Source organism: Periplaneta americana, chromosome 1 (genome assembly GCF_040183065.1).
Source record: "Periplaneta americana isolate PAMFEO1 chromosome 1, P.americana_PAMFEO1_priV1, whole genome shotgun sequence".
In the NCBI taxonomy this organism is placed as follows: Eukaryota; Metazoa; Arthropoda; class Insecta; order Blattodea; family Blattidae; genus Periplaneta; species Periplaneta americana.
In genome coordinates this window covers 64,228,472-64,245,253 of record NC_091117.1, presented here as the reverse complement: position 1 = coordinate 64,245,253, position 16,782 = coordinate 64,228,472, and the positions used below count along the sequence as shown (strand labels likewise).

The following is a 16,782-nucleotide window of genomic DNA, read 5'->3' as shown; positions in this document are numbered from 1 at the left end:
GCTTCAGAAAAAATCACGTCCACTACGTAAGCATGCTGACCTGTTTCTAGTAATGTAAATATTTACAAAGATATGTACAGTACTGAAACATGTATTTACATCAGGCATTGTTTGGGATGAGAAACAATTGGAGCGAAACCATGGCAACATCGAGTGTAGATTACAATTTTTATTATGTTGGTGCAGAGATGTTTCGGCAGCAGATTCTTTCCTCGATTAGTGAAGAAAAGATTTAGTTTAAGTAAAATCAGAATTCGAGAAATGAAGTAACCTCCGTCAGGTATGGTTAGAAATGTAATTGCAGTAAAAATTAGTACTAACCATAGCTTACGTTGTCATGCCAGACCGGAAAATAAAGTATTAAATAGTTCATCCTCATATGGCACGATAGTCGAGCAAAAGCTACAAATTTAGAACTCGTGCATTGAGTCATACGTTCTAGTACAATCAGTCATCAATTTTAGTACCTTCGTAAACTATATATAGACTAATGAATATGCCACAAATTTCTGTTAATACAAAAGTACTGATGTGGACAATTACATGTTTGTTTTAATTCATCATGTTGCCAAATATTTGTCAATTAAAATCAGTGATTACAGAAAATTACAGATAGAGTTCCCCGATAATAATAAAAGAGTGTGATCCCAAAACGCACTGTCCATTTTTTATGAAAAAAAAAACTATGCTAGTTTTTTTTGTTAAGTTAAGTTTATTTATGCACGCTTTAACATCTGTGGCCATATTATTAAACAAAGGTATTATTTTATTTTATTAAAATATTTTCATAGAAATTTTAATAACTTTGAAAAGTATATACATAAATATAGAACTAAAAATATTAATTCTCTGCGTTTACCTGAACCAAAATGTAAAACCAATGCAGCTTTTTATCATAGCATGAGTCAAGGTCCAACATTATTAAACAAATTTTATTCCAATAATATTTCAACCACGAATCCTCTCCAAATTAATAAAAAAATAAAAATAATTGCATTGGATTTATAGTTTGGATTTAAACATATTAAACACTATTTAATCTGTAGTCACTCTCAATTTTTAATTTTATTTTTGTCTGTATTGGAATCCCCTCCTGAGCACGAGTCTTATTCAGGAGTGGACTAGTTTATCTTTCATTGTATTTATTAATTTGTATTCATTTCAAACTTACTAGCAAATAAAAAATAAATAAAATATTGCATATTTAGGATCTGTGGGTATACTAATAAGCCATTGTTTCTATTGAGGAGTTCCTGTTTCTATAGGCTAGAATAGCTAGATGGTTTGTGTTCATTTAATTGATTATAGATTATTTTTATTAATGTTTACGATATTGGTGATTAAGACGGTAATGAATCATGGCATGTAAATTTCCAATCCGGTATTTGCCTTCGTGACTGAGGGAAACTATGAAAAACCCCAGTCAGATTGGCCAGCCATGACGTTTGAACCCAGGACCCCCGAATACGAGTCTTTGGATACCATCTGAGTATCTATTATTAGTCTACTCTGTAAAATTTCTTCAAATTATGGCTCCGGTTTTTCGTGCATCTGCAATTTAAATAGATTTATTATGATTCCATAGTATTTTCTTTCACTTGGTACATTGAAAAGATTTTTAGAAATTTATAACGCAGAATTTTAATACACAGGAGTTCGCTGCATCCAAATGCTGTACGGTAGAACCATTTCCGAGGCGATTACATCTGAATATGCCAACTTGCTAATTTATTGTAACCAGCGTTTGATAATTTAATATGAATATTTTACACGTTTTCTTCAATTTACTTGCCCTGCTATGAAAACAACTATTAATAAATTTTCCATATGCAGTAAAAAAAAAAATAGAACAAGAAAACTTTGGAAATGCGTTTTGTGCAGAAGACAAGATCCTAACGGAACATTTTAGAAGCAAATAAAACCTTGTTCTTGCTGCCAGATCACCTTTATTTCCCGGCCTTATATAATAACGCAGGCTATGGCAATAATGAAATGAATATTGCTCAAGTTGCTGTTAGTCGACTGCCAAGAACATCCCTACCTGCACTTCATATCGGGGCGAACATTTCTCCTCCGTTGAATTTTCTTACAAGAGGCTAATTACGAATACACATGTATTCAGATATGATTATTGTTATTGCATTAGGGGGTGTATATTTAATATCTTACATTTTGCAGAAAAATTCAAGACACTGTCTTGTAAACAGGATTACTTAGCATGTAGACTACTTCCGTTTTGTTTTTCACTAAGTATAATTAAAGCAGTGCACAGCATAACCCCACGGATCTACAACACTAATCGCCTAAAGATCGTAATGTAGCCTGTATGTCACCGTACGTTAAGTTTTGAAATAACTGACATGAACATTTTTATTGCTTCTAGGTCAGTATGAGAAATAATGTGTTCAATTTTCTGATACTTTACCATTTCCGTTTCGAGTTCTAGTACGGTTAAAAAAAGGTAATAATGTAATGAAAACTTACCACCGACTGCGTTTCCTGTAGCCTTCCGGGCGGATTTTGACCAGGACTTCCTCACTTTCCGTGATCGGCGAGGGCTCTTACGACATTTGGGGCGTCCCTGGTTCCTGTATCAAAGAAAATAGATTACAGAACTATTGTCATTCTATCTGTAAGAAAGTGTTAAGCTTTTATGTTCTCCGCTGTTGTTCAAGTAGCTCTAAGTACAAAATTCAATGGACGTGAATTTGACTCCCTCTAGGAAATGAGAAAGTTATGATGTGATTTATTGTCACCCAACCGCTTGGTCTCGCTGGTCCTTCACATTGCTGTATTCGGACCAGTCTTCCCGTTCTTAAACTACTTACACTTGAAGGGTTCAGAACCATAGTAGGCCAAGCGCCATATATTAAAAACGTAGCAAACAAGAGTTTAAATTGACTAGGCTACCATAATTCAATGAACATATAGCAAGTAATATAAAGTATGCACATTAAAACTAAATGATATGTCAATCTTCATTAAACTATGGTAGTCACTTAACTTTAATCCTTGATTTCTCCGTTTTTAATAAATGGCGCTTGGCCCACTATGGCTCTGAACCCTTCATTTATAAATTTAGTAGACGACTCATGCACTTCTCCTCCTTTATTCAACACTGTGTCCTTTCATGTCCATTCATTTCACTTATCACTTCGGTCCTGTATTTCGTACTTTAACCATGTTACTATTTATTATTCTAAACCTATCTTAATCTACAGCATGATCCGTTTGGGTATGGATAAAATAAAAATACCGTAAAACATTTACTATACTGAACTTTATTTGTTGAAACTTTGTGCATACAATACTGAAAGATGGGAGATTCCTCAGAGCTCAACATGACACCCATTGCGCACTCTGCAAAACTCATAACCGTGATGCAATTCAGCCCATGTCCGTTGCAACATAAGAGGGATGATTTGTTGAAAAGCTTGAGTAATTTTTACTCTCAGATCATCAGTGTTCCTGGGTTTATGTGAATAGACATGTCTTTAACAAAATCTACACGGAGTCAGGAGCGGTTAGATCTGGGGAGTTTGGAGACCAAGCCAAGAGATAGCTGCTTCTCGTACTGGGTTTCGCCTGCGATCTCCTGCATGGTTTTTTTTAACACAGAACCTGTTTCTACAAATGTTCGATACCACAACATTATGGAATCGTATTTAGGTACATTACGCACACCATACTCACGTCGAAGCTCTTTTAACACACTCAAATTTAGCATACCAAAGAACACATTGTGTCCGCTGTTGATTTGTAATAGCCATTTTAATAATCTACGATTTTCATTTGTCCTTTCAGATTATGCATTGTTGATTGTCATATATGGAAACTCCCATCTTTTAATCATAATATAACCAGCAAGAAATTTTTTCTACTATCATAATAGCTTTGTAATAATAAATTAATATTATCCATACCCAAACGGACCAGACTTTAATTTCCCTATTCCTAATACTTCATTTACTATTTTTTCAGTCTCTATTTTCCCTATACATACTACTCATTGCCGTTTGTATCTCTTCCTTGTTTTACTCATATGACATAAAACATTTTTCGTATTCTCTATCCCACCTGATACTACATTTCTTTCATTCATACTTCGTAATGCTTACATGAAAGTTATAAAAATAGTTGTCAGAAAATAAGACTCCCGCATATGAAATTCTCCTTAACTCTTAAAGGCCAAAAATATAATTTTAAATTTCTCCTGAAAGCATGCCTCCATTCGCCTTCCTGCCATCATCTTACAAAATACGTAAAACCATTTCCTTCTAAATCCTTTCAATATGATAGATGACCGTATTACAAATAATGCTCACATCACTTGAACTTTCTTCGCTATCGCAACGTTATTTCGTCAGTGAACTGGTTTTTGTAATGAATAAGCAAGTTCCAATAGTCTCTCACTCAGCAAGTTACGTATGACTAAGAAATAAAGTCAAGGCCACGTGTAAATTCAATACAGCAACACGCTAAATCTGATTTTATTCTATTTTAGTCCCTTAGTCGTCCCAGTGTTCATACAGGTATTACCAAAAGTTTAAGGACACCCCTCCATAAGTGGTGTTTCACTATTGTCCTTATACTTAGGTGAAACCTTCTGATTTTATACTGGGTCCAAATGCCTATGAAAAGTGAAATTTGTACTGCAAACCCAATCTGTCTATTTTCCAAACTCTGGATTATATAACAATTTGTCTGTTATGAAACCTTACATGAAAAATTACATATTTTGTAGGAAAAAAATTAATTACTTAGAATGGGTTAACTTAGACCTGTGAATTTTGGGATAGAATTAGGCATATCTGGAAGACTTCTTGTACAATTATTGCTTTTTGTTTAAAAAATTTTGTAGCAGTTCGTGTAGGCATTATATACCAAATTATTTTGTTTTTCCTTTAGGAAAAATTGCCATTATCTAAAATACTCTTGAGCTTGAAATTCGCCCGGATCTGCCATAGCCATTTACATTGGGAGTGAGTAATATTGGTCAATCAGCTTATTCCCTCCATTTTTAGTAATCAGCTGTGGAGTTTGCTATAAGTGTGGAAAGATTGGATTACTTCCTTGAAAAAAATGGAAATAGGCCGACATTCTGTGAGTGTGGACGTGAAGTCGCAGATTATTGAGATGTGGAAGAATGGCTGGAGATAATCTAACGCCATTCCAAAATTAATTGAACTAAGTCAACCCATTGTGAAGTAATTAATTTTTTTTTTCCACAAATTATGTAATTTTCCAGTAAGTTTCACAACAGACAAATTGTTATGTAATACACAGTTTGAAAGATAGACAGGTTGGGTTTGCAGTACAAACTTATTTTCACAGGCATTTAGTTCCTGTATAAACATTAAGGGTTTCACATAAGTATTAGGCCTAGGACAGGAGTGAAACATCACTTATGGAGGGGTGTCCTTAAACTTTTGGTAAGACCTGTACTATCATATCCGAGGTGCGCGTGCTGTACGCAGTCTAGTGCAAAAAAATTCGTAACATTCTTCGGAAGATTAATAAAACTGAGGGACGGATCCGTGGCGTAGATTAAATTCATCATATCTCTGAATGAGGTGACTCCTCTGAAAGGTTGAAGAGTTTTACAAGATGGTAGACACTCGAAGAAAGCATATAATCGGATAATTAGTTTACAGAGAAGCCACATAAGAAGAACTCTCGAGGGAGGAAAGTCTTCCGAAGACGGTAAAGAACTGGGATTATGATTCGTGACACTACAGGCTTGTTCACCGCTGTGGAGTAACGGTTAGCAAGTCTGGTTGGAAGAAGTTACCTGGTTGAGGTTTTCCCTTAACCAAATGAAACACAATGTATTGCTGGGTAACTTTCGTCTTTGGACCTCGGACTCATTTCACCATCATAATTAGCCTACACTTCCCCTCTTTCATCATTATCTCCGTATGAGTAGTCCGGATCAGCTTACTTCATACCCTAAGGGTGAAAACTAACCATTTTTCCCCCATTACTACATTATGCTAGTGGATTATGGTGATTTTCTAGTTTGAAGGTTGAATTTTCTTTTGCCAACTTTGTTTCGAATTTCGATACTGAGAAATACTACAACTGGTAGTGATTTTCTAACTGTCATGTTGGCAGCAGGAACAGCTGTTGTCGGCAGTGCAAATTTGAAAATTCAAATTGTTCTAGATTTCTGAGCCGATTACTGGAAGCTAGTGAAATTCGAACATACCCTACTAATAATAATTAATTAATATCAGTATTATATTAATACAAAATAGTTATTTTATGTGTTGCGGTGCGTTGTGGTTACAATTCAAGATTATAGTCAGATAAGTGTAAATAAATATAACATATGATGTGATATATGCACTTGGGTGATCGATAGAAAATGCGCGCGGAGACAGCAATTATAACTAGAATAGCACAATTATTAGGCGTAAGTAAATGTTCTTAAGCATACATTCCAAAGTGGTATTTCGTTTTCGGAGTTTGTACTAATCATTTCACGTGATCAAACAAAATACATTTTTAGGTTAGATCTCGTGAATCATAAACTGCTTAATCAAAGCAATGAATTTCATGTTGTCAGAGAAAATACATTTTAAAATTAGATCATATTAATCTACTAATTACCAAACATAATGTGCGAGAGGTTCAGGAGGAAAATATAGGCCCATTATTTCACAAATTATTGAACCATTTAGAAAAAACCTACCAACATAAAGATGAGCTGTAGTAAATAAATAAGCAAGACATTATTATTATTATTTATTATTATTATTATTATTATTATTATTATTGTTGTTGTTGTTGTTGTTGTTGTTGTTGTTGTACATGGCATTATGATCTTACTCTCTTTGATGATATTTGGTATTGGTTGGCAACACTGAAGAGACGACCAAATTAGCCTTTTAGGTGATCCTTACTATAATAGTAACCTGGCTTAGTTTATGCACTGCTGCTGTCTGTACGTGTGAATCTGGGTTGAAGTTATTCCATTTCTAATGCTTCGAATTCTTATTTTGTTGTTTTTATACAGTGGTTGACCTGCAGTAATTAAAAGTGCTGGTATTCCTATTTTTTTCTAGAACTCTGTATAATATTTTACGTTTCAACTTATGGAATGCTTTTTCGTAGTCAATGAAGATATAATACGTACGTCGGTAATCTGAAATTCCTTATTTTTTTTCGGTTATTTGTGTTAGCGTAAAAATACAGTTTGAGCATGATATGCCCTTTCTGAATCCATGTCGGAATTGTAACATGTGTACATCCGCAATAAATACCAGTCTTCTAGGCCTATTTATTATTTTAGCATATAATTTGTAACAACCAAGGGTTAAACAAGGAAGGTAATCCCAATGCTGAAACGAATTTCATGCTGACGTAACGCCAGTCAAGAAGCAGCGCTCGTCGTGCGCGCAATAACGACGCTTGCTGGTCGCTCTTGTGTATGAGACCAATGAGAAAATATTATAGTACCACGTGAAATAGAAATGGCACGGAAAACCTAACCGCTTTGAGGAAGCTCAAAGCCACATCCGTTTTCTTAACCAAAATTCAGTATCATACGAGGGGGGATAGTCTCTTTCTTTGCAGGATGAGAGTGTGAAATCATATTCAATAATAATAATAATAATAATAATAATAATAATAATAATAATAATAATAATAATAATAATAATAGAGTTTTTTCTTCTTTTTAATTTTTTTTCGTTCTTATTTTTATAAGCCATAATCTTTGTCCTTCCCTTATTTTTATTCTCCTCTTTCTTTTAAGCTTCTTTTGTAATTCATAATCATTTTCCTCTCTGTTTCTGTCTTTTAATTATTTATATCTACTTTTCATTTTTATCTTCTCTCAATTTTTCATATCTTTATAATATTTAAATTTATTCTTTCAACTCCTCTGAAATTTTCCTTAAATTCATTCTCTCTCCTTTTTCGAAGTCAGTTTTCCTCCATCCTTCTCTGAATAATTATATTTCTGATTCATCACTACTGTCACTATCGTCATCATCATCATCATAATCATCTTATTCTTCTTCTATAAAGAACTGTGCACTTAATATTGCTCCTATTTTATAAGTTGACAAATATCGCTACTACTTGGCCATATATTTGGCATGACGGTAGACCAATGCTTGAGATTATACAGAACAAACCCAGTTTATATGAATGAAAGATAAGTCACCCAAGAATTAAATATGAAATTATTCGTGGCAATTAGGAAGTCAAAAGAGGGATAGCAATGGCAAAGAAAGCTTTTAATATAAAAAGAAGCATCTTCTGCGGTCCTCTGAAAAGTGACTAGTGAAGTGCTTTGTGTGGAGTGTGGCATTGTATAGAAGCAGAAACATGGGCATTACGACAAAGTGAAGAGAAACGAATAGAAGCATTTGAAATGTGAATATCGAGTAAGAATGGAGAATGTGAAATGGACAGAATAACAAATGAAGCTGTGCTAGAAAGAGTGGGTGAAAAAAAAATGATGCTGAAACTGATCAGGAAGAGAAAAAGAAATTGATTGGGTCACTGGCTGAGGAGAAACTGCCTACTGAAGGATGCACTGGAAGGAATGGTGAACGGGAGAAGAGTTCGGGGCAGAAGAAGATATCAGACGACAGACGACATTAAGATATGAGGCGTTCAGAGCTAAAGTGGTTCAAGTCCATGAGACATAGTTTTGAGATAATAGCACTTAAAGTTAATTTGCTCTAGTGGATTAACTAATTTCAATAATTTTATTGCTCCATTCTCAAATTCTAGATTTATAAAATATAAACAATTGTGATGTTAATTGATGCAACGCTTTGGTGACTTGATCCAATATGGCTCAGAACATCGTGAACAAATAATCTGAGCCAAAAGTGACTGGTGTCATCTACCGGCGAATGCTTAGAATTAAGACTTGATCAATTACTGCTCGGAAAAGATTCAACTTCAGATAATCAGAAAATGAATTAAACTCAATTTATGAAAATATGTGACTTAATCCACTTTAGGCCTGAACGCTTCATATATGGATCATATGAAGAGACAAGAAGAAGCCACAAAATAGGGAAGACTAGAGAATGTTGGGTTTACAATGAAAGACCTGCCCTTGGACAGAGAACTATGAATGAATGAATGAATGAATGACTACACGCAACTACAGCGAAGGACTAATTAGTTATTTTTTCTCGTTTATATCATAGCCCTATTATCATGAAATGAGGGTCGACGCGAAAAGCGCTGGAGAGATACTTGAACAAACTTTTTAAATGCTATTAATATTAGAGAAAATCCTAATGTATTTTAAAAAACTTAATCGTGCTGTAGTAAATGCTGTTGAATACTATCATGAAATGACTCTAGAAATTCACAGAAGAATCGCGTAAGTGCGAAATGCGACATTCGCCACAACTGTATTAATTCACATCTATCCTCATGATGTCGTGCGTGGACTTCCTCACTTACACTGCAATGGCGTCATCTCCGGCCTCGCCCTCGGACTCGGTCATCTCGACGTCCACCCACTCGTCGCTGGTCTCGCTCCTCGGTTGGCCAGGTCCTATAGCCGTCAGCTGATACGACAGCACCTCGTGAGGGCCGTCTTCAGCAGAAACTGTCAACAAGAAACGCACTCTCTTACAGCTATTCCAGGCAAACTGAGAATTTCAATGAAAAAGTCTTTTTTCAGAAGTATCATTGACATTTAGGTCTAGGACTCAAATTGTATCCGTTTTGTATAGGGGAAACTAGGCAAATTCCGCAGTACGGGTAATTCCGCAGTAGTGCATATATGATTTTACTGCGGTTAACAACAGCGTGAACGTAAGTTTTGAGAGGCTGTCAACAGGAGGCATGTCCTCTGCAGTACTATAGAAAAAAATCAAGGATATTGGTCGACATCTCTGTCAGCAATACAGTGAAACATCGAAAGTTGACCGTTTTTCGTGTTTTGCTACATAGCTGTGAAGAAAGTGAGCATTGTTAAATATAAATTGTTCCTTTTATATTACTTTCATAATGTATTTCATAATTATTTACTACTGCGGAATTAGCCAAGTCCTATTGCGGATTTATCCGCACTGGTGCGGAATTACCCGAGTTCTTCTTCAACTGTAATGTATGTACAACTAAATATATTTGCATTTTAATAGGTCTCTTTATCTCATTTGGTAATGAAAAGTTTCGTCCATGTCTATATCTTGATAATGTTTTTCAATAAACATTTTGATAAAAATATGATAGATTTACTTCTTAATATTGCGGAATTAGTCGAGTTTCCCCTAGTTGTCACGATGACAATAAGAACTCATTATTAAAATAAAATTACATTGTCTTCCCTTCCTGGAAAAGTTCCTGATTCTGATTATCAGTATTTTAATAATAATCCATTAGACTAGTAATAAAGCAACGAATGAAAAATGTTGAATAAACGCGCCATAATCATCTTCTCCGTCAACACGAGGCACTCAGTTACAAAGTTCGCATTTAATATATGAAAACTACAGCTTAAGATGTGATGTCCGAATCTTACTTATAGGTTGAATTTGCGATATGGGCCTATAAAGTTTCAGAACCAATCGCAGTTGCGTTTCTTGATAAGACGCTTTGTAAGGAAGGTCTTATCTGATAAGACGCCTCGTACAATACTGGACATGTAATCGCGGCAAATTAAAACAAAATTTAACTTTGAAAATTGCGTTTTCAATAACTGTTACGTCAAGTAATAAATAAATGTCTGTAAAAATTGTTCATGTTTTTTTTTTATTCTGTTAATGTAGGCCTAACATTTCAGCTTATCTTACTTTTGAGGTTCAGTATTGTCGTTTCGTATTTCAGCTCTGAGTAGTTGGCAATAGTATTTTTTGGCCGATCGTATTTTTTAACAATCTTACCGACGTTTTTGGTAGGCCTTATAAGTTAAACTTGCAACATACGTGCGATACGTAAATAACAAATAACACCTATCGACAAAATATACGAATAACAACAAATGAATAACATCTATCGACAAATACGAATAATAACAAATGAATGACACCTATCGACAAATACGAATACAGTAAAACCCCGATAAAACGCTGTTCAAGGGACCGGGTGTAAAACGCATATTAACCGGGACCGCGCGTATTAGGGGGGTATACTAATTTTGACATATGTACAGTATCTATTAGCATTTTTCTTTATTGAAATACGCCGGGAAAGTCCCGGTACTCAATTTTATAGGAGGCTGAGTGAACCTCGGGGTCGTTCTGAAAGTTGTGGCATCGAGAAAAATCCCGTCACCACTCGGGATCGAACCCCGGACCTTCCAGTCCGTAGCCAGCTGCTCTACCAACTGAGCTACCCGGCCTCCCCACATTTACAATATGTACTGTACTTAATTCTTTCGAGGGGGGGGGGGAACATTTATAGTTGTTTGCAGTGTGCGTGTTCTCCAAGTCCTCATGCTTACCACACTTCAGTTTCTGCGATTACATCCTCCCGACATCGCAGCTGTAGTGATTGAGTCGCGCTTTTTTATTATCGTTCTTAATGTCAATGATGGGATTCCTAATGCATCAGAGAGTTGTTTCTGAGTAAGAGTACTGTTCTCATCGTACTTTTGTAAGATTTCCAATTTTTCCGACACAGAAAGGGCTTTTCGTTTAACACTCATTGTAATCACACTCACAGACACTTCAGTAAACTAAAAGACAACAAACTGCCCAGTAAAAATTTCCAGAATTTTATTATGGCCGAGTGAGGAATGCTGTTTGAGAGAGAGAGTTAGCAAGAGGGTGAGGTATTGTAACTGTATGCAGGCATTAACCACGCAGGTAAGGAGTCGAATAAGGGAGCGTAATAAGAGGGTGAGGGTATACTAAGGTATGGAGTATGAAGGTTTAAATGCGCAGGTAAAGGGTCGAATACCAATATTTTCAGGTTAATGGCACCAGTAAGTTCAATTACCAAGATGTTTCATTGCTGTTACAGTACATTGCTGAAAATTACATCGAAAATATTCCACAAAACAGCGTATTATGCAGGACGTGAGCGCAACAAACGGGGTATTCTATAAAGGCGTTATATATGAAATGTGCAGGACCGGACAAAAAAAAGCGTATTACACGGGATAGCGTAATAAGCGGGCGCGTCTTATCGAGGTTTTACTGTAATAATAAATGAATAACACCTATCGACAAATACGAATAATAACAAATGAATGACACCTATCGACAAATAACAAACGGCGATCACACGTGCAACGCAAACTACGAGCATTTATTTAAATTAAAAATGATTAATAATAATTTATTTTTTATTAAAATCGGCCAAAAAATTGTGTGCAATACATGTGTGCTAAGTGTATTACAGAAACTCGGAAATTGAAAAGACTCGACTTCGTCTCGGCTTTTCAAACTTTTCCTCGTTCCTGTAAATCTCGCTTATCACAATATACTATAGTATGCTGTGATAGATAGTTTGTTTTTGAACTTCATTACAAGGAAACATAATAATGTCTTATTGCTGTGTTTCATAATAATTAATTCGGTTTTGCAAGTTATTTAATTTTATTTGTTGAATAATCTTGTTATCTTATTATTTCATATCCTCAACAGTAATTAACTGCGAGTAATTATTGGTTTTATTTCTCACATAATTTTTATATCTCTTGGAAATTATTCTTATTTTTATCACATACAAATTTGAAATTAGACAGTAAATCGGACAAAACAAGAAAGAAGTTAATATACAGTGTGCACTTAAATATACGAAATAAAAGAACATATATGTCATTTAAAAGGGAAAACCCCAAAATATGCATTTATGCAAAGTAAATTGGCTTTACGTTGGACATGCTTGTAACAGACATGTTAAAACCTAGTCTTAATTCGACAGAGTTCCCTCGCATTCGAACCACCCATTTCAATATAAAATAGCTGGCCTTAATAGCCTAGTAAATAAATTTGTTAACATTCCCATGAAAAAAACAGTACTACAATAATGAATTAGGAATTATTATTTACACAATTGCTTCCGAAAATGGATACAAAAAATATAGATAATTTAATAAAACGTACAAAACAAAATAAATTCATTAAAGACAATAGCACACTACCTCAAACAAAAGAAAGCAATTTTTTTTACATTCACTTATTGCAACAGCTTCACTTATATAAGAGGACGTAGCTGCAATAAGGGCCCATACTCCAAAATGCTGTTCTGAGATAGATAGAATTGAAATTTTTAAAAACAGTGCAGGGCATATAAAATATATTATCAGCATTACTGTTCAACATTTCTCAACGAACCTTTGTGGGTATAACAAAGAAACTACGGAGGATCGATTTATGCATTCTCCGGAAAAAAGGATCTATGGGGCTGTGAGCCCTTATTGCAGCTCAATTATAAATACGTTTAAGAAATTTAATCATAATATAGCATACAGAACAGATAATACATTGCAAAAAAGAGTATATAGTATTTTGGACCAGAACTTAGATAATTTAAACACTTCCGGCGTTAATAAATTAAAATATCAATTTCTTGATTGCGAAGCCACAAACTAGCAGAACATTTGTTACAAAATATAAAGAACATAGACAATTTTCACACAGTATAGGATTCAATCAGCGTTCAACGAACACATTTATAACAACCAACATTTCTTTACGAATATAGAATCGGATATGACTATCCTGCATGTACAAAGTAAAGGTCAAACTTCTAGAAGCCATAGAGATTTATTTTATAAAGGCAAAATTACAAATAATTTAAATGATAAAGCTCCAATTGACAATAGCATTCTCATTTATTTGTGTATTGCTTTTCAATTTGAATAGCGTAGTAGTAACACACGCCGCATTCAGTCACCTACCCATACCGGCGTAGCATCTCAGCGAACACCAGCTGATTAGTCATAAATGTTCATTCTGTACTATGGCCGTTTTCAATTTTAAACACATTATTAAACTTCAATTCCAACATTGTAATTTTTGAGTAACATTATATCAAGAGATTATTCTCCTTACAGATGACCACTGAAGATAGGACCGCACGTCCTGAAACATGTATGGTTTAAACATGATTTTCAATGTGTGTTTTAATAGTGTAAAATTATATTGTCTTTGTATGTTAAATTTTTTAATCAAAGTTGACTTTATTCGAGCGTAAAAACCATGATCGGCAAAGGTCCACTTTTTCTTTTTCAATATCCCAAATCAATAAAAACGTGGAATTGCATGAAGTTCCGCGGTCTAATAATCATCAGCCCGGGTTAAGTTCACGGTGCGACGTGCTGTACTAGTACAGGGACATCATTTTATTTTTACTAACATTTTTAATATTAACCTGTCTATCTTTGGATTAAAGGTCTAGAACCGGAAACACCGCTTGCTCCCCCTTCCAAGACTGGAGTTCGATGATACTGGCATTAAATACAAATCACTTTACTAGGTATAGGAGGGAAGAAAAGTAGTTCATCCATTTATGTAAACTAGGAAATATTGCAATTTTGAGTTTGATAATTTTCATTAGGTTTTTGTTTAATCAAAACACAGTACTGTATTAACACTTACTGTTTTTACTCACGAATTGAGCTATCCATTCGGACGTATTAATTATGCAGTGTATATTTACTGTTACAGCACATTAGCGTACAATATAGAGAATGAAGTTAAATTGAAAAAAAAAATAATATGGATATTTAAACACATTTTTGAAAATAGTGGCCGTTCATTTCGATACAGGCTTCAGTTCTTCTGTGCATATTATCTCATTATAGACTATTGCACCTAATTCCAATTACCAGTTTCGTTCTTCGTACTAGTAACTCATGTTGAAATAATTCTGTACCTACTCTAAAAAAGAGTACCTTACGTTCTGTAAATTCAATCTTCACTTCTCCCAGACCCGCACAGATAAAATTACTCAGACATGCTATCTACTGTCCGTCCAAGTGGTTATGTTACAGGATCGTAGAAAGGGAGGAAATCACGTGACAGTTAATTACTTAACGAGGCCCTCTTATTTCCCTTTTATTTAAGTTATTTTAAACAGTTGTATAATATTACGTAGACATCCAATTGGTGACAGAAAACAGCTAAGACAGCCCAGTCACTAGCCCTTGCAGAGGGGCGAGCAGAAGCAGGTGGGGAAATTGGGATGCGACGTAGGCAAACGGACCACAGTACCTGTGCGAAAATATGATTCAATATTGAAATCTCTTTCGTAACTGGAAAACGCGAACATATTTCTGGAACGTACTATACTCACTAACTCAGTACTGCATACGCGGCCTTGGTTCTGTGTGGAGAACGGTTGGAAGTTTACTAGTGGAGGGGTGGGAGTGTGGTACATTCAAAAACTCAGGTACAATAAAAATTGAAGTAAAAATAAAATGATGTCCCTGTACAAGAGCGCGGCCGTTCGGCTATCCAATCATTCATACGAGTAGAACAGGAGAGATAAGCACAATAAGCCTCGGACTACAGTGTAAGCCTTCGGGTCTCTCCTCCATACAAGAGAGAGAAAAAAGAAGTGACTGCAGCGTGTAGCTGAGTACTTTTCTTGTGCCAAAATTATGAGAAGACAGGAACCCTACCTGGCTTGCTTTTTACAGACCTCTAGGGCTTTTACGCAAAACACTTTCACCATCTTTGCACAACCATTAGATAATAGTACAGTATGTCTAGTGCAACTGTTTTCCACGTCGAAAAGCCTGGAGGTATAGCTAGATTGCCTGCCCTACAGCTAAGCGTCCGGTGTGGTGCAAATTTGCGCTGCCATCAAAGTTATAGTTCACGTAAAGTGACGACATGGATCGGCAAGGGAAACTGGAGGACCCCAACTGGGCCCGCATCTCAACGGAGATGTACGCAATAAATACTTCACGGAGCGATCTGGTATTCAACTTGGATACTTAAATTTGAGGGCAACGAACTGGTTGAACGGTTGTAAATCTTTCGTTGCCAAGTCAGTCAGATGAAAATTATACGGACCGCTCAGGAAACTTGTGTTAAATCTAAAAAAAAAAATAATGACAAAATATTTAAGGGAATTTTGTTGTTAAACTATGCGAAAGTTGTGAAAATATAACGATATTTTATTTTATACTCGACATGCCGAAATGTAGTAATTATACACATAGTAGCAGCTCTTTAATGGAACTCATTAAAGTACACCTATTCATTAAAATTCAGGTTTTCCGCCAATCAGAAAGCAATATGAAAGCGCAAGTATCGATTATTCTCGGATATGCAATCGAAAGACAACTAGCGAAACGTCACGAAGGCTGGAAATCCAATACTGTCGCAGAAGGTTATGTTCCGTTACTATAATAATTAGCGTTAATTGTAAATAATATTCAAATAAATTTAATTTGTCATCTCGTTTTTCAATGTCTAAATCAATTTCCAGGTTATATCAAGATTAATGTTCATTTTACTCTCTAGATTATATGAAGGTCAATGATATTTGTTCCTCGGAAAAAATCAACACTTTCGCGTCTGCGCACATCTCACAATTTACGAGATTGCACAAGGTCACTTCCGCTCCCCAGTCAGATAAGAATGATATGAATACTTGTGAATAATTTCTAGTTAGAAATATGGTCGAGCATAAAAATTCGTATGAAACTTGCCTAAAATAGTAATTAAGACCTCGTATGAAAATTATGAAACTCGCTTGCGCTCGTTTCATAAACATACTCGCGTCTTAATTACTGCCATTATAGGCTCGTTGCATAATGTACTATTGTAATATCTTAGGCTGTGATTTAAACTCGGGTATCCAACTTAACAGGAATTCTCACATGTTCTAAATTTTAAT

The 16,782-nt window shown here is 35.1% G+C and overlaps 1 protein-coding gene across 5 annotated transcripts in view; it reads right to left on the bottom strand.

Annotated features, from left to right (window-relative positions):
* The window catches only part of Exn (Ephexin), a 467,843-nt gene that overhangs the window by 89,793 nt on the left and 361,268 nt on the right, over nt 1–16,782 (bottom strand). For all 5 annotated transcript variants that reach the window (XM_069821311.1, XM_069821340.1, XM_069821349.1 and 2 more), the window contains 2 exons: nt 9,439–9,586; nt 2,485–2,588 (listed from right to left, as the gene is read on the bottom strand). In XM_069821311.1, coding sequence (XP_069677412.1) covers nt 2,485–2,588; nt 9,439–9,586 — 252 coding nt within the window. The remainder of the gene's footprint in view (nt 1–2,484; nt 2,589–9,438; nt 9,587–16,782) is intronic.